This window comes from Magallana gigas, chromosome 2, assembly GCF_963853765.1.
Source record: "Magallana gigas chromosome 2, xbMagGiga1.1, whole genome shotgun sequence".
Lineage (NCBI taxonomy): Eukaryota > Metazoa > Mollusca > Bivalvia > Ostreida > Ostreidae > Magallana > Magallana gigas.
The window spans coordinates 47,866,963-47,886,487 of record NC_088854.1 but is presented as its reverse complement, the minus strand read 5'-3'; the positions used below and the strand labels follow the sequence as shown (position 1 = coordinate 47,886,487).

Here is a 19,525-nt window from a genome sequence, read left to right as displayed (position 1 = left end):
TATAGTTTTAAAAACGTCTACTCATAAGTGAGGTATTGCGTTCATTAAGCTAGCCTACAGAAAGTGATCTGAGCATTTCAGACGAGTTTTTGCATCACGACTTGAGTTGCAATGCCAGGGGAAATGTGTTTGCTGCTACAAAAACTGTAGGTATACACAAGTCTGCTACATTAGATACCTTGTAGTGTCGTTACAATCGATATTGTGGTCATTCTGCGATCAAAGTTTGTGGTAGCGCTGAACATGTTGTGTTTTTTTCTATTCTATATAGAAGATTAGAGTTTATGACGTCATTGGTTCGGTATCAGAAGTAGTAAGTTACGGTGTCTTTAGACAGATAACGGTTGTCCACTGGGTTGTTGTTGTGTCGTGAGACAGGTTTTAGCTCCATTTATGCTCAATGTGTTGTTATAGCTCAGTCAGACACATTGAATATAACGTCCTTCAACGTCATTAAACATGTTCTTGCGTCACTTCCGCGTGATTGGTTTTTAAAAGACTACATCGCGTTGTTTGAAGCTTCAGTGAGTTATAATGGTCACTGCGATTCGAAAAATGTCGTTGGGCTCTTAGCATATTGCAACAGTTGCGACAATTTAAAACACTTCGAAAAGACTGTCTAAAACTTTTGTTCATCAAGCAATACGTCACAGGGTTACAAGCAGACGACAGGTACGCCAGCATATATACAAGAGAAAGTGTTAGATTGGAAAAATATTGCGTTAAACTTGGCTCGTGAAAGGATTTCCATGTCTGAACGGCGTACATTGGAGTCCAGCAGATGAAGTATTCGATGACTACGGCGAACAACATCCTGATTACCCGTACCTTCGCCGCTCGGTTTCGTTCTGGGTTCGAGTGCCGAATCATGCAGCGCTGTTCTGGTCTTTTGTGTGGCGTGGACTCCGTGCTGCTGAGGCCGTCTCCTCCGTTTCCGAGAAATTTCCGGAAGCTGGAGTTTTCTAGCGACCGGATACTCTCACTATGGCGCGGTCTGTTGAGACCTACAACAATGAATAGTAATAGTACTAGTAATTTTGACGCTAGATCCTATCATTGCGTATATATACATATGTAAAAGCTATTGGTCCATCTGTGTCGCTTAAAAGAACTTCTTCTTGGCATACCCTTTTCAGCAACCAAAATGCTGAATTTTACACCAAACAAACAAACCTATATTTCCAAAACAAAAACTCTTTCCGGCCATTACATTTCTTTCCCCAAATCATGAAAATCCTAATCCGAAGGGGGGGGGGATACCTATAGTTCTTATGAAGAAAAAACAACTTACCTACCAAATTTTCTTTTTTAAAAAACAACAAAGTTCCTAAACCGTGGGGGGGGGGGGCTTGTATGCCTTTGACTCCAACTTCTCAATCTTTCAAACGTACCTTACGGAACAAATTATGTTCCCTCCTAAAAAAAAGTGGGGGGGGGGGCTGAACCCTCCATTCTGCTATCTGCCTAATGGTTTGGTCAAACTTAGCCAAAAAAGTAGGGGGGGGGGGGGGCTAAGCCCCCCTAGCCCCCCCCCCCCCCTCCGACGCCTATGTAGTGGTATGTTCTGGCGCAATTGTATTTACTAATTTTATTTTGTAGTCATCGAGACGTTGACATCCAATTAAGTTAAATTATAGACAGCGAAATCCCTGTGTATTTTTTTTTTTTTACAATTAATAGGTTACTAGTATTCAGTCGTAACGAGTTGCGATTAACCGATTGCCAATTTTGTAATCAGTCGCCATTCCTAATGTGAAAACGTCGCACGATTTAATTTTTTCGACTTTTCTTTCTCATACAGAATCGGAAACGAGCGTGATTTGTTAATAGCCAGGAAGTTTGAACTAAGTGCTGCCTAATCAACTTTCAATCATGATGAATTTTAAAACAGATTTATCTCTCATCTTTAACAATTTACTTTAGTCTAGGGATTTCAACAAGAACTGACAAAGGTATTAATGAAGTGTAAAATCATTCAAAAATACTTAAAATCTCGCCAACGAGACCCACGCGATAAAACAAATCTTGTCATCCATTCATGTAAAGTATGGCTTAACGAAAATTGAGTGATCATTCTTGGATCCAAACTTGCACTCACATATTTACAAAGTGGACACTGTCTATTCGTGGATTATATAGAGTTACCTCAGTCTTTATATAGTTGAAGACAGTTATTAAAGATATTTTAATTACAAGAACCACTGCAACACGGAATCATTCATTCCTAAATGCAAAAGTTACTATCAGTTATGCCCTTCCTTACATTCATATATTCTGGCCACAAATCTAGTATATAGTAACACTTTTAATAATAACTTGGTTTTTTTAGTCATATTACCGTTTGTTTCTTTGAGAACCGTGATGTCTTTTTATAATGACACTTTCCAATAATGGCTAGTTCGTTAAGAACTTGTATTTCCGTTTGCTTCTTTAGAAACCGTATTATCTTTATATAGTAAACATTTTCGATATATAATGAACTTGTACCTTAAGAACTTGTATTGCCGTTTGTTTCTAACACTTGTTTTTTTGTTTTGTTTTGTTTGTTTTTTTTTTTTGGGGGGGGGGGGGGTACCGTGATATCCTCATTTAATTACAATTTTCAATAATGGCTCGTTCTTTAAGAACTTGTATATTACCATTTGTTTCTCTGGATACCGTGATATCTTCATACAGCGTGTGCATGACGATCCCGTACGCCACGGACATCGCAATCAGTGGAATCACCAGCAGCATCAGGACCAGAAAAACAGTGTAGATCCGCTCCACGATTTCCGCCTCCCACTTCTCGCGGCATCTGTACATTCCGGGACGTTTGTTCTCGTAGTTTGTGTGGACAGGAATGGGGATCATGATCACGAAGGCTACACCCCAGATCAGCAGTATACTGCGGTAGGCGTGGGAGAGGGTCTGCCATTTTCTGGACTGTAACGGTCGACAAATGGCGAAATATCGCTCGAGTGAAATGGCTACCAGTGTGAAACTGCTGACACCAACGGATACCCCTGTTAAATAAATATGATATACATGAGAAATAGTAGCTTTTCAAATAGCCATCCTCACTTAACAAAATTATTCAATGGAAGCATGTATCAATTAGGCTATCTTATAAGAAATGAATTTTAATTTTAGCTGCTGTTCGTAAATTCAGAAACGGAACGTGTAAATTAACTAATAATTCAAGAAGCCATTAAAGTCTTTTTCTACGATCTAGGGCATTTAAATGTATAACACTTGCAATTCATTTGTTTCATTATTTCAAATTATCTCTGAAATGTACATGAATCAAATTTTAAGTTTGAAAGTGTAAGATGAAACAGTCAAATATAAATTGCAGCTGTTATATTAAGATGCAAAATCAAAGCCCTTTTTGTCATTTTCCAACCCTAGGAAAATAATAGGAGATGTTTCTGTATTCAAATAAAGCTGTGTATACGTGTGCTCAGTGAGTGGAGTAATTTCATGATCCCAATTTGGACTTTCCTCTGTATTGCATATTAAGTCTAGTACCCCAAATTGTATGGTTTATGGAGAAGCTGGACGATATCCATTGATAATAATTGTCAAGGTATGAATAATTACTTGTTGGTCCGAACACTGGGCCAAACCTAGTGGCACCTCATTTTTACAAAATTAAGACCTGTAATCATAAATTACCAATTGAAACTATAGGATGGAGAAACATGGAAAGATGTCAAAAAATTTGTTGATTATGTTATGAAAATACTTTGGGTGACGAATACCACTACGTTGTGGAGTGTCAGGCATTTTCTGTAGTCCGTAACAAATTAATTAAGGAAAAATACTTATCAAGTTTTAATACTTATAAATTTGGGAATCTTATAAATACCACATTGAAGAATTTGTCCATATTTGTTAAAAATATATTAGCTCAATTTATTTGAATTTCTCTGCTCTTCCTAACTTGACCTTTTATTTGTATATACATGTATATTCGTAAATAATTATTTCTTGTACCTCATGTACCATTGCCATAATTTGAGAGAAATAAACAATTCAATAATTACACAAAGGCATATTGTTTCTGCACTGTAAGCAGGAAAAAATTGGTATGGTCATTCAACCGGTTGTTTACCTGAACAATGCGTGACCTTCTCCTGGGTTTTCTTTGCTTTACAACAATCATTTGATGCCTATAATTAATTAGCTAGCCGGGTATAATATACAGTACATGTATAGAACTAGTATACGCACAAACGTCCGTACCTTTTGTCGATGAATGCCTATATATATCCATTGTGTTCGAGGTAAGTTAAAATTTTATATCCATTCTAATTAAGAATACAAAGAAAAACAAATCGGAGACTTGTATTTCAAGATCACCTATTCAATGTGTCCATTGCCACGATCTCAAATTTGTTTGACCATTATGCCCATCAGTATTAAATGGGTTTTGTCTTTAAATGATAATTTTTGTTGGCGTTCTTATTCTTTCCGGATTTCAAGTGTCGTTTGAATTGAAATTTTACAATTATGTCTTCTACTTCAGTCAGTGGGCTAGTATCTTGCGCCTATAGCGATTATGATTACGTTAATTTCAAGATACACTGAGCAGTGACACGAAAACAAAGCAGCACTCATCTCAAAGACGAATCCCTAAACACATTAAAGTGTCAAAGGTGTGACAAAAAAAAGCCCCTCAATCTTTACTTAAAACATTAGTCATAAAAGAATGGCCATATAAAATAATCATGTACTTTAACAAATATCGAATTTTACTGGGAGCAAATGGTTAAAACGAAAAGGATAATGTATGCTGAATGTTTACATTATGTTTGTTGACTTTACAAAACGGTATCAAGAGAGAATGTGCAGGATGTAACAATAAACTGTGGACAGGAAAATAATCACTTTTATTTTCGACCATTTCGCCCTCGTTCTCCGTGGGCATTTTATTTTTGGCCCTTCGCCCTCGTTCTCTGAGGGCATTTTATTTTCGACCATTTCGCCCTCCTTCTCCGTGGGCATTTTATTTTCGACCATATCGCCCTCGTTCTCCGTGGGCATTTTATTTTCGACCATTTCGCCCTCCTTCTCCGTGGGCATTTTATTTTCGACCATTTCGCCCTCCTTCTCCGTGGGCATTTTATTTTCGACCATATCGCCCTCGTTTTCCGTGGGCATTTTATTTTCAACCATTTCGCCCTCCTTCTCCGTGGGCATTTTATTTTCGACCATTTCGCCCTCGTTCTCCATGGGCATCTTATTTTCGACCATTTCGCCCTCGTTCTCCGTGGGCATTTTATTTTCGACCATTTCGCCCTCCTTCTCCATGGGCATTTTATTTCGGCCATTTCGACCTTTTCGCCCTCGTTCTCCATGGGCATTTTATTTTCGACCATTTCGCCCTCCTTCTCCGTGGGCATTTTATTTTCGACCATTTCGCCCTCCTTCTCCGTGGGCATTTTATTTTCGACCATTTCGCCCTCCTTCTCCGTGGGCTCATTTAAAAGGGCTTGATTGTCGTGGGCTTTTTCAGAGTATATCAATTTCCTTGAGGAGGAAATCTCTATATATAGATTTAACAAAGCATTCAAATTTTAATTGAAATGCATCGATTTTTTTATATTAAATACATGTATTTGTTTATAGCCAAATTTATCATTTTTAAGTTAAGAATTCAACGCAGATCTGATGATTAATTTGTCAACCACCCAGCCTCCGTAAGACTAGGCGAATTTAAACAATTTCTAAATAACTGTGTTAGTTAGAAAGTGTATATATTTCAAACTGTTTCAAGGAAAATGGGGCGAAACCTTTTGCAAATGTTGAAGGGCAAACACGGCGCGAAATTAACCCTGAAGACGGCATTTGTCATTACAGTTGAGGTTGTCTTTAAGACTTGCGTGACCAGTGCTGGCAAACTGGCAAATAGATATACAGCCCCCCCCCCCCCCCCGATTTATTTCTTCACTTTATGTTAGTTTATGGCCAACAATACCACATGTCAAAGTTTAAGACAGATCTGATGTCTTATTTGTTGACCACACAGCCTCATTAAATCCGCAAACCGAATCATCTCTGATTTTGAGATGAACAAGAAGTTACATGTATTTGTTCGTTGAAGCAAAAATATGACAACATATTGGTAGAACCTTGCTCAACAAACTTATATATCCTTGAAACTACACATCTTTCAAAATCAACGAAATTATCTCCTTGAAAGTCTAGTGAAACTACAGTATTTTAATGGTTCGAAACTGCAAAAATCGTTTGCGTTCCGTTTCAAAGAACTTTGGCATCGGTTGCTAAATATGAGTATAATTAATGATTTAGTCAACAACACAGACGAGTGTACAAAAGCATGACAATTATTATTAATTAGAGACCAAGTCCTTCACAAATCGCTTGTAGATCTTATCTGGAAAGCTATAATTTGTTCGTGCATTCATGAAAGGTTTGATTTTGACGTATGCACTGTAGGAAATTTGAATCGAGCATATCAAAGACAGTTCAGCTATGACAGTCAGCACCTTGAGCTATTCGTGACTTTTCCTGCAACAGCAACTTTATTCCTAAGAAAATACTTATACGTGAAGAACATGGCGTTTTATTACATCGATCTTAATAAAAACGACTGTGCGTACACGTAGGAGATGCACAATGGGAAAAGTCAGAACTAGATAATTGAAGCATATTAAATCAAACTCTGACAGCATATTTTCAGCCATGCGTGTTGCTTTCAATCTGTTGTCTTATTCAGTTAAAGATTCCCCTGTCACTGACGAACAAGATTGTCAGGTTATTAAATCCATGTGGACGGAAATCTGTCGTCTGTTCAATAACAAAGCAGAATAAAACACAACCAGAAATAAGTACCAGTCTTTTGGGGGGTTTTTCATTCCAAAATTAGAGGGTAAATCCGAGTTATCTCTGTAGTATGTCTCAAATCAGATTTTGATTTCAAGCAAAATTCTTTGAAAAAATATTGCTTCTAATAACTTTCCAAAATCCTACATACTAAAAAGGCAATCGAATAAGAAAGAGGACAAATGAAAAGACACAAAATAACAACAGCAAAGGAAAATAAAATAAAAAGTGTTCTTATTCACATTTTATGGATACTGATTGTAATTAGAACACGTTCACGCACGAACGTTATGATCAAGTGAAAATTAAGTCGCTTTTAAGTTTTTGCTTTTTATTATTTGGCGCCAACTAGGTCCACGGGAAACCACGAGAACAATATGGCGTATCGTAGAGAAACGCTGATAAATGGAAGTGATATCTTGGATGGACTAATTTAGTAATTGGCCTGCTTTGCCGCACCGACAACTTTCCATTTTCTCCGCTTATTATCTATAATCGCTATTACAAAAAGGCCATTATCTACACATTGATTCCATTGGCCATGAAAAATGCACTTACACAGCGTGAAAAGCATGCATTTATCTGTAAATAACACGTGACAAATTAAAATGGCCCTCTTTAATATGGTTCCTTGTTGTTTGATCTTTGTTTTGTTGCTTTGTGTCTAAAATAAGTTGTATTCATCTGCCTTCTCTACACAATAATATGGGTGTAGACTACTCTAAATATAGACATACAGATTTTTTCCTTATCTTGGCACAAGTGATTTGAGCATAAATCGTTAACCATTATAAGTACTGACTGGTTTGTGTGTGTGTGTGTGTGTGTGAGAGAGAGAGAGAGAGAGAGAGAGAGAGAGAGAGAGAGAATCAGAAAAGTAACCGATATGATTAATTTTATTAAAAGGCATAATCTAATTAATAAAATTAATTTTCAGACCCAAATGTCTCTTTGTACTTTCAGTTCGTTGATTTGTAATTACCATATAAAAGAAGTAACTGTTTCACCACCAGTTTTCCACTATTTTCCATTTTAATCGGAATATTTTGGAACAATCGGGGCTGATGTTTTTAAATTTGCATAATTTCTATATCCAAGATTGGAATGATAGTTCACCTGTGTTCGGGTGCACATTATACATGATTTTACTTACGTGTCTACATAGTATAATGTTGCATTAGTTGAGTCAATACAGAGTTTACTTCATTAATCCTCCGGTATTCGCAAAAACGCCGGTAATTGAGGTTGAATGTTCTTATATTTTCGATCGGAAACTCTAAGCTTAAAAATCTCGAGTTAAAATCTGTTATAAGGAAATGAAAAAGATCATTAATGGACTAAAATCTTGATTCAATTTCCAGATGGCTAGAGCTCTTGCTGTATGAAACATCTTTCAATTAAGGCCTAGAAAGTTCGATGGTCAACAAATTAGCTAAAAAATTAACCTTAAATATGATATTCAAAACCACATTAATATTTGGCCAAAAAATACAAATAATATAGTTAAAACATTTTTACCTATATCTTTAAATAAATCTCTTCGTCTAAAGGATTGTTATTTAGTCTAAAAATAGTCATAATCACCCAACTCTCTTTACTCTATGCTCAAAAATCTTAATATTTATTGATTATATTGTTATTGACGTTGCTGTTTTAATATTTATTGATTATATTGTTATTGACGTTGCTGTTTTAATATTTATTGATTATATTGTTATTGACGTTGCTGTTTTAATATTTATTGATTATATTGTTATTGACGTTGCTGTTTTAATATTTATTGATTATATTGTTATTGACGTTGCTGTTTTAATATTTATTGATTATATTGTTATTGACGTTGCTGTTTTAATATTTATTGATTATATTGTTATTGACGTTGCTGTTTTAATATTTATTGATTATATTGTTATTGACGTTGCTGTTTTAATACCGGTGTTATATAGTGCCTTTTCCCCCTAGCCATCTTTCCCCCCGGAAAAATGGCTATATAGCAGTTCTTCCCCCCGGAAAAATGGCTATATAGCAGTTTTTCCCCCAGGGAAAGCTGACTATATAGTGGGCTTTCCCCTTTTTTATAGACAGATTACCCCCACGGAAAACCTACTATATAGTGGATTTTCCCCCTTTTTTACATTCCGGTCATGTATATGGTGGACCATTCGTGGCAATAATTTGCAATAATTGATATGATATTAATTTCTCATAAAAAAGGATAATTATGGCATTTATTAATACATAGAATAAAATAGTATTTCATGGTTTTTTAACCCAAAATATGAACTACGGCACGCGCCTCCATAACATTCATGTGTCATCATTGTTTATTTCACCTGTTTTTACACCTTTTTGGAACACCTTTTACAAGGATTTCGGAATAACTCGAATCTTTTTCATCTAATCGATGCTTTTCTACAGTTTCGACTTCGACGTTAAGAACACATGAGAACACATTTGAGTAAAAATACGCTGGTTTGGAACTGTAATTTTCCAATGTATTACCATCGCTGTATAAGCTTCTCCGAGGGAACTAACTGTACAATCTTGACTTAATTTTGTAGAGGAAGGGAATACAAAGTGGAAATGTATTACTCCCTTCGTCCAAAAGGCTATCAATTTTAAATTAATACCGTTCGAATTGACGATCTTAAAAACAATTATATATTTCTTCTTCTAAATATCAAACGGGAGACAGGATGCAATGATATGATGAGAACTGAAATGTTTTAGTTTTATTTTGATTGATGGTGTTCTAAATCATGGGTAAGGGGTATTTTAATTGATTATATATTAAAAGCATGTGAAAAGTTAGTGTTTACAATTTTGTTTTAAAGTTACGCATATTCATATTTTTAGCACATTTTTTACGAAACGCGAGATTTTATGATGTAAACATTTTGTTTAAAAAAAGAAAATGTCTTCACTACCAGAACAATGTCGGTATCTTTGCTGGTTACTTGCGAAAATGTGAAATAGAGCCTGAACCAACCTTATGTATATATTTACACTCAGTATTTGCTAATTTTCCCCTTCTAAGTTTGCAACATGATTTATGAATATACAATTTTGAAAACGATGCCATATAAATCAAGATATACGATTCACTTAATAAAGATTTACTTGTGTACCATATTATTTCTTCGAACAATGAAACAAGGGTGATTTTTAAAAAAAACCAAACCCCCAAAAAACCAACACATCTATTGTGATGAGCTGACTTATTTTTTTTAAATATAAGCTTGGTCTTCTAATCAACTAACAAGTTAAAAAAGTCGTATACATGTATGCGCTTAGGTTATTTTTGATTTTCGGTTGCTTCTTTTATGAATAAAAGTTTATTGATTTATTTTTCTAGTTATTTATTATATCATTAGTCATCTTATGAATTGATTAAATGTTTTGAAGAATAATGAATTTACCTGCGTACCTTTTTAAAAAAATTTGTTCGTAAACTTTGGACTATATATGATATGGGCGCCTTAGATGGCCCCCCTAAAATGAACATCGTCGTTTTACTTCAATTCTTTTTTTTCTTTGTACAGATATATATGTGATGTTTATACATAATGTTCATTTTGATTCAAGTGCTCACATTTAAGAAAAATGACATCGTAAAGACAACCTTTTCCCGCCATTTTTGCAATCTTAGCATAAAACAGCTTGTTTTCAAGCAAGAAAACATAGAGCGCATGCTTGAACAAACAAAATATTTTAATCAGAGATATATATAGCCAAGACTAATAAGTAACAAAAAAATATCTTTGTTCAAGCATGCGCTGTATATTTCCCATTCGTAAACGGATAAGAAAAATGTCAATTTTTGACCGATTTTGATTGAATTGAAGTAATAGCGTTACTTCTGACGTCAAATACTGCAAGTGAGTGCAAATAAATCAAATGAATAGGTAAAAAATATTTTTTAAATCAACTCTTCTAAAAAATAACATAACATTTTACTGTACCCGAAACACTTTAAAAAATTGCGAATTATGGGGGCCAAATTTAAATCATATTATATATAGTTCTTAAAAAAGAAAAGCAGAATCGTAATTTTCAATCATTTTGATAAGGAAATAATGAGCGATTGTGTATTTTTAAATGATGTTTTTACTTTTAAATGACCGTAAAATATGTTCATGTGGTCATCTTTAGTTTTTGAGATATGGAGCCCTAAAAATGCATTTTCTTTATAATTGGATTTCAAACATCAGGCTCAAAAACAACAAAGGCCCCTACCCTGCATGGGGGCTAAAGTTTTCAGTGTCATCTACTAGTGGCACACTGGCGTCGGAAGCAAATTGAAAGTGGGGGGGGGGGGCTAGACTAATCCTCAGAAATAAGAAATATTGAGAAAAAAGTAATTCCCAAAAATCATGGAAATCCTAACTGGGGGGGGGGGGGGGGGGGGTGAGTACACCTATAATTCCAAAAGAAAAAAAACCCCAATTTTTTTTTCCAAAATCATGAAATTCCTAATCCGGGGGGGGGGGGGGGGGGGGCTAGGGTACTTCTGAATCCAACTTCTCAGTCTTTCAAGGTAAATTTAGGAACAATAATCTTTCCTGCGAGAAAAAGTGGGGGGGGGGGGGGCTGAACCCTCTATCATGCTATGTTTCTAATGATTGGGTATAACTTTGCAAAAAAAAGTGGGGGGGGGGGCTAAGCCCCCCCTAGCCCCGCCCCCTCCCCGGTTCCGATGCCTATGAGTGGTATAACACTATCACTGTGAAAATATGGTTAAGTGGTCATCTCTAGAATATGAGATTCGGATCCCCACTTATAGAACACTATTCAATCATTATAATGGGGTTTTAAACATCGGGCCCTGAAACATCAATGGCCCCTACCCTGAGGGCTAAAATTTTCAGAGTCAGATACAAGTGGTAAACCACTGCCACTATGAAAATATGGTGATATGGTCATCTCTAGTTTATGAGACATTGGACCCTTAAGAATATACACTATAATCATTATAATAGGATTTTAAAAATCGGGCTCTGAAACATTGGAAACAAAATCTCTTTAAAACAGAGGTTTAGCCTGGATGAAATTTTCAAAAACAGACAGACAGTCTGATAGATTTATCAAAAAATTCTTAAAACATTCTCGCTTAGTACAATTTCAGAACACAGAATTATGCATATAAGTGTATAACTTGTAAAACCAAGTATTTTTTTTTCAATTAATTACCTAAATTTAGTTTTATTTGTAATTCCATTACACACATGTTCAATTTTCAGCATAGTCTATAAAAATAATAAATCGGCAAAACGAAACTTAGCCTTTATAGATGAATGCAGTTGTACATGTATGCAACCTGGGAGTGTAGAAACATTAATTTTAATCCTTACTGGATTTCCATCAATATTTTTTATAAAATCTGAACCAAAAACGTGAGGGAGAAACCCTACTATGGGGGAAAAGCTACTATATAGTAGCTTTTCCCCCCAGGGGGAAAGGCTACTATATAGTAGGTTTTCCGGGGGGAGAAGCTACTATGGGGGAAAAACTGCTATACAACACCGGTATTTATTGATTAGGCTATATTGTTTTTGACGTTGCTCTTATTGTTATTGTTGTAGATGTCGGTGTTATTTTAGTCTATTATGTTATATTATTTTGTCTATTTATATCATTATAGTGGTCAATTACGTTGTTGATAATTTTGCTGTACTTGGTATTGTTGCTCTAAAAAAAATGCTGTTTACAAATTTGCAAGTAATGACAATGATGTTGGTTAATTTGTTTTGTTTGCCATTATTGTTGATTTTATCGATATTGTTTTTCTTGCTGCCATTACTTTCTAATGATGTTGTTCAGGATAATGTTGTGGTTGATAATATTTTTCATTATGCAGATGATGTTGTTGTTATTGTAATGTTGGTTTTGTTAATGAGTATGATAATTGTGTGTATATTATACTGTGTTTCTTGTTTATTTGTTCTAAAAAACGAATATGAGCTTGCTTGTTCACATAGTAACTCGCACTGAACATTTTAACTAAAAAATCCTGGAAATACTTATAGATTACGCACAAGTTAGTCTCCATTACTAATTTCATTCCTTACTCGCTAGATCAGCTGTAAGGATAGTAAATTGGACTACTACCCTTTCTACCTGGATCCAAATAAATTACAATCAAAATAATTTGACTTCTTTTTTACCCTGCACCCGCCTCTTTTTTTGAACTCACTCTTTTACATATTGGTAATGGTTCCTTCCTCTCAAATAAAAGTTTGCTATATTGCCGAAATTTACTCTTCAATACACTTGCTAGTAAATGTGACGTCATACCTTAAATATTATTTTATATTTATATGCGTTTTCGTTCTATCAAGAGGCAAGTAGTTTGCGTAACTTTTCAGCAATTTACACATTCTGTTTTCAATCCTTATTACTCTGACATTACATTCACTAATGCGTTAATTTTTGAATATTTGTACATGTATGTTCTTATGCAGAACCTTTGCCAATGTTAGGACTGATAAATATTTGGACTAATTCATTAAGGGTTAATCCCATTTCTAACAGATTCTCATGCCATGACCGAATGACACATCAACCCATGTAAGTATTCTTTTTTTCTTTACACATGTTTAGCAAAGTATGTAAAATAGAATTAAAGACGAAATCAATTTCATTTTCAGCAAGTCAAGACAGTTATATACAAAGGCGTATACCGAACCAATCCTTCAGAAACCCAATAAGCTCTCTTTCAATCATGCCAAATTTACTGTATGCAATTGCCTTACTAATATATTTCAGCTGTGGTGTTATCCCATAAAAGTTGTTAACTTGCTCGATTTGGGCTACACATATAAATAGGTCAATTTGTAATCTCTGTAAATCCAATAAAGGAATTCCATTGGCCTTCAACCAGTGTATTGTTCCTGGTTTACATGAGAGTTTATTGATGGAGGAGTGACGGTATTCAGACAGTAAGTTAGATCCGCCGATTTTTTTTCCTTGACAGAACGAAAGTTATATACATGTAGTGCCATGATTGTAGGATCCGCCAAGTAGCCTAATTCAATTGTTCATGGAAAGAATGAGGCTTTATAAATGATAGTGCCTAAAACAAAGTTGGATCCGCCCATTACAAGGGATTACTTTGTAAGAGATGGTCGAGACCGGATGTTTAAAAAAACAGTTTGGGAATGTTTAGAACGAAGTTCTTTTTATTCTGGTTGTGTGTTGGCAAAAACAACACAGGGTGCATTTGAACTTGATCTGTAGTTTTTCACACAGGGGCTCGTCACGAAGTTTTTCAACCTTTTATATATACCACCTCTATACAATAAAATTTTTTCAACCTTTTATACATACCACCTCTATACAATAAAATACTTTATTGTATAGAGGTGGTATATATAAAAGGTTGAAAAACTTCGTGACGAGCCCCTGTGGTTTTTCATTATAAAGTTCAATTCAATTTTCCACACCATAACCAAAACAGTCTGAAATATCAAGTGGCGATAAGATGACTGACAGACGGACTGGAAGACAACAGTAAAATCTTTGTAGTCTCCTCTTGATTCCCCGGCATAGTGGGCTAATAAAACAACGGCTGTTTTACACGATAATACGATATTACACAATAACTGGTATTGGTCGAACCCAGAACAACCCATGTCTGGTAAAATATGGACACCCTTAGTAATTTTCATATTTTGCTGTATTCATTGAACATCACGCAGTTTACAAGTGAACAGTTTCAGTCTAGAGTTCAGTTTGTCTAAACCTCTACCTTCCACTCATATTTGTTTTTGCGCTTCTTAAAGGGGCATGGTCACGATTTTGGTCAAAAATTATTTTTTTCAATTTTAAGGTTTACAATGCTTTAGTAAGACATTTTTATTAGGCAAACAAAACTTGAGTGTCATTCGTTGAGTTATAAGCGAGTTACAGAACTTACAATTCTTTGCTATGTAAACAGAGCTTTTGTTTACATTTTGAATGTTGAAAAGAAAATTCCAGTTTAAGACCAAAAATGAATGTGTTTATCGAAAGGAATTGTTTATTTATGCATAAAATAAATATAAGAAGATAGACAATTACAGCTTGATAAAGACGTTTACTGGTATTTAAACATATGTAAACAAAAACAGGGCACGAGCCTTGTTAACATGACAAAGAATTGTGAGCCCCGTATCTTGCTAACAACTTTACGACTGACTCTCAAATTTCATTTGAGCATTAGAAATGCGTTCCTAAAGCATTGTGAACAATAAAATAAGAAAAATAAAACTTGACCAAAATCGTCACCATGCCCCTTTAACCCTGACACCAAACCAAGCAACATATCTAATCTTTATCTCCATTTTCAGAAAAACCTTTAAATGGCTGTGTGATCGACTCCAACTTATTCTGTGAACTCAGTTTTACAAAGAACTCAATTCGTGAACGTAAAACCAATGTCTTTAACTTGACATGACTATAACACCTACAAGCAAAATTTTGGCAAAGATTCGTTTCATTTCTTTAAATCAGAAAAATTATTTCAAAATGTCAACAACAACAACAACAACAAAACCCCCTTATCATTGTCTTTTCTGACATATGTTATTTTTCAAATAAAATCCGCAATATGTCATGCATATAGAAGATTTTATAAGAAACCGTGGAACACGAATAATATACCTCTTGTCTTTTATGGAATTTAGATTCTTGGTCAAAAGAACATGGCATTTTACCAAAGACACCGGGTAACTTTGCATGTATGTTTGTGCTGTTCATCAGAATAACGAAGCGAAAATCGTAAACTAAATGCTAGTATCAGCAGCGGAAGTTATACCTTTATGTAAAAGTCTGAGTCTAAAATAGAAGTACCTGTTCATGATTTTTCTACGATAGATGTCCTTTTTTATGATACCAAAGTCAAGAAACAAAAATGACTTTAATTTGGTCTCAGCTGTATTCTAGACATTAGCAAGGACGTTGTGAATGTAACGAACATATTATATTCGCAGTTCTTGATACTTCTGTAAATAAATCATCTTTATAATAATTTCCATACCAATCCTCTACAAGACCTTGTAAACTCTTAATATTTCGTCAACTTTTAAAGAAAAACCGGCGTCTTTTACTCTCTCTTTTTAAATATGTTTTGAAACTTACCCTGAAAGTACCGCGATAGATAGCAAACTGTTGGTCCGAACACAAAATTCCTCATGAGCATTGGAATGATGTTGAAGGGCATACAGAAGACCGCCAAGAGAAGGTCGCTGAAGGACAGGTTCAGGAGGAACACATTGGTCACCGTCCGCATCCTCTTGTTCTGGACCAGTGTGGCGATGACCAGAATGTTGCCCACAAGGGCCAGGACAAAAATGACGGCGTAGCACACCGCCGCTGTCTCCGAGCTCAGGGACTCATGAGGCGGGTGTCCGCTGCAATTGTTACACTCGGAAATGTTGGAACTATTCATTCTCTGTCGTTAGTAATATTATGAAGAACATAAGGTCTAGTATACAGATACACAGAAGATAGCTATGTTACAAGCGGTCATTTTGTTATTCCGTACAGAAGGTGGTGCGTCAGTGTTTTCCCAATGTATCTCTGCCAGTGTTTGGGAATGCAGTGCGTGGCTGCTAGTGTCCATTCGCTGCTAATCGGCGCCTACAATCAATGGTTGCCTCCAATATCGCTGATCCCAAACCTTATACTTCATCTGAAATAGACAAATGGTGGGAGAATTTTTTTTACACCTGAAAATAATTCCTTTGTGGAATGTATGTGATATATCAGTCATATTGGAGTGGCAACAAGAAAATTCCCCGGGGGACTTCAGATGATAACAGACCAATCACTTTCACACACTATCTATAATATCAGAACATCATTTGAGGGTACTATTAAAAAAAGGAGTAGAGGCAAGTCATATTACATTGCTGAGCTGCATACAATGTATGCAGATGTAAAATTATCTATTAAGTTGACATTAACAAAGCTCCCACTCCTCCCAGAACCCTGTAGTGTTTATGATTACATAACGCTAATAACAATTAGTATAGACATCGCAGTGTTATTGTTTTCCTAGCGTGCATGCTTGGCAGGAACAGACCGAGCGTGCACCTGCAATAGGTGTAACATTGCTACTTCGGTGCAGGGAGCTGCTATAAATGATGTCCGAATACCTAACAGTTTGAATACCTGACCAAAAAAAACCCCAGATTTTTTTGTACGAAGAAACATTTTAACAGTCAGAATACCTGACAAAAAGCAAAGATTATCATAAATAATTATAAATAATATTTCGCAAGATTTTTTTTTCTTTCGATAGAGTTAAGAATAACTGCTTATTACATGCGGAGTAAGGCGCCGTGCGATAATCATAAGAGATACTTTTAACCTTCAAAAATCGTCATTGGATGTGCCTCAAATCATGTCTAGCTATTGTAGGTTGACAGGTAACCTTGTGAACACATAAGTGCATTTGTAAAGTAAGCACCAACAATGTAAACACCAATTAAGAAAATTAATGTAAAATGTCCTGACGATTTCTGACACACCAACCGACTGTCTGATGAATGATATTTACACTATGTAAGTGTAACAAACTACGGAGAAACAAAAGTTGGATTCACAAAATAAAGTTATGTTTTGTGTATAAAAATATTCCTACCTGGCTAGAACAACATCTTCGGTAATCCAGTACAATCATAAGTGGAGCTTTTTTTGTAATTCTGTAAAACAATACAATTAGTAGACCGTGAAAGTCCATTACATGTTTTTACCTTTTGTCATAAACATCATGTTCGCTGCGTCATTTAATAGAATTTATTATTCAAAACAGGAATGTCTTTTTACACGGGGCGACACCAATGGATATGTGTGAAGACTGGCTATATATGTATTTGTGTGCTGTGTGTGATAAACAAATACTCGTCCTCATTTTACAATATTCATGTATACTAATTAATATATGTATAAACTACTTAGCAAAGCATCAAATACTATGGTTAACATTGGTGTATTTAACATTTTTTTTCCTGTGGATGTTTTAATCAACAGCATTATAAGAATAGGTACAGTAATGCATAGTAATATGAATCAAGTCAAATACCAATCGCATATTTAAGATTGGTTCGACGGATGAATGCATGCAAAACTATAATTTTTTGAAACGTGTTCTAAAAGAAGACCTACGTTTTGCATTGGATTTAATCACTTATCATTAGACATTGAATATTGACGGTGTTTCACATACAACGAATACATAAAAGTGTTACAGAAAGGAATATATTTCTATATAGTTAATACATCTGATATGGTCAGGTATTCTAAAAGATAGTCTGTGTGAAAATACATTGGATCTAGAAGATAGCCTACAGCATCAGACACTTCATCGCATGCTAATCTTCAGTAGATCTGGTAGACAAATGCAGTAGAAGCCCTAGCCCGCCAGAAAGCATGCGCTCCATCCTTCAACCGCGACTTACATTGTCCATATCTCGGTAAATGTTGTCAAAATTCCAATAGCAAGATATTGCTATAATCAATCTTTGCTACGATCTAAGCGAATTACGAAATAATGAGAGAGAAATACCTAGAATTGCTTTCTTATGGTTTTGGTACTGATACAAAAGTGTTGAATTTTTTTGTTCGCAATATTCGTGGTTGATTTATCTATTGATATGTGGCCCACGCCTGATTAGACTGTTAAAATATTAAGTCACGTCCTCTAACCAAGTTATTGCAACTCCCAACCTCAAACTCACGAAGTATATTAAATGATGCTCTATTGTTCTCATTTAAAGGCTTTTTTTTTTAATGATTTGCAGACAGACATATTATGAAATACCATTTCTTTAAAATACTAGCACTCATAGCAATGTCTATATAGCTTGCAATTTCTGCTGAAATTTTAATTTAGAAATTTTCAATATTTTACATAGAGGACAATAGTGTCCTTTCTGATATATTTCATTTTTTTCAAATAAAATATACAACATGACTACTTGTAGTCATGTTGTATATTTTATTTGAAAAAAATGAAATATATCAGAAAGGACAATAGACATCAGAAAAATAGAAGGAAATGAAAAAATCAATTCGTTTGATGTTATGTTAGTGCTTAAAACAAATAAAATAACTGAAATGATACAATCTTGAAGTAAGATGGAGCTTTCTATTAGAACCATTTTAACAAGGCCTTGGACTTTCCGTAGGACGTAGCTACCATTTCTTGCGTCAAAACATGTTAAAAATGACGCTGGATTCAAGTGAAATATGCACCGATTGGGTAGTCTTAGCTCAAAAGCAAGACAAATTGTGTTGATTTCAATTAGCTTTCACTGAGTGGGCAGCAATGAAATAGACAGGCATACGTCACATTGCTGTTTGACACAACTACCCAAAGTCCAAGCTCCTGTTATAATGGTTCTATTTGGCAAACGCGGAAAAAAATTAGAAATTAAAAATGAAACGTTTGAGCAATGATATCACAAATGAAATGATGTCAATATAATGCGAACAAATCATACTATCATACGAACGTATACCCGGTAATTTTCGCGATGATTTAATTTTCGCTTTTTGCGATCACTTTTACATCACAGATTTTCAATACACAGAAATTATATTCGATATTGTTTGCTTAAAAAAAACATTTTTGATTGCAAAATGACTGACGCGAATTTAAAAATTAAGTTTTACCCATTTTTGTTAATTTTGCGGTAGTTTGGACATAAAT

At 35.0% G+C, this 19,525-nt stretch overlaps 1 protein-coding gene across 2 annotated transcripts; it reads right to left on the bottom strand.

The window, feature by feature from the left end:
* Nucleotides 1-246: 246 nt before the first annotated feature.
* Nucleotides 247-17,596, bottom strand: LOC105329859 (cholecystokinin receptor type A). 2 transcript variants are annotated; one of them, XM_034445009.2, is made up of 4 exons: nt 17,456-17,596; nt 15,949-16,501; nt 2,640-3,005; nt 247-1,004 (listed from the first exon to the last, which is right to left on the bottom strand). In XM_034445009.2, the coding sequence occupies exons 2-4, from the start codon at nt 16,256-16,258 to the stop codon at nt 454-456; spliced, it is 1,227 nt and encodes a 408-aa protein (XP_034300900.2). In that variant the 5' UTR covers nt 16,259-16,501; nt 17,456-17,596; the 3' UTR covers nt 247-453. The 2 variants fall into 2 exon arrangements, with proteins under 2 accessions (XP_034300900.2, XP_065932998.1); XM_066076926.1 differs by lacking the exon at nt 17,456-17,596 and adding an exon at nt 16,718-16,812.
* Between the last annotated feature and the right edge of the window lie 1,929 nt (nt 17,597-19,525).

What these genes read in the sequence shown, in the direction of transcription:
- LOC105329859 (XM_034445009.2), bottom strand. Translation starts at nt 16,258, where the DNA reads ATGAATAGTTCCAACATTTCCGAGTGTAACAATTGCAGCGGACACCCG. An exon ending in TCTATCGCGGTACTTTCAGG is followed by an intron (nt 3,006 to 15,948) that starts GTAAGTTTCAAA and finishes TTTATTTAACAG; the next exon opens with GGGTATCCGTTGGTGTCAGC. An exon ending in GGTATCCAGAGAAACAAATG is followed by an intron (nt 1,005 to 2,639) that starts GTAATATACAAG and finishes TCATTGTTGTAG; the next exon opens with GTCTCAACAGACCGCGCCAT.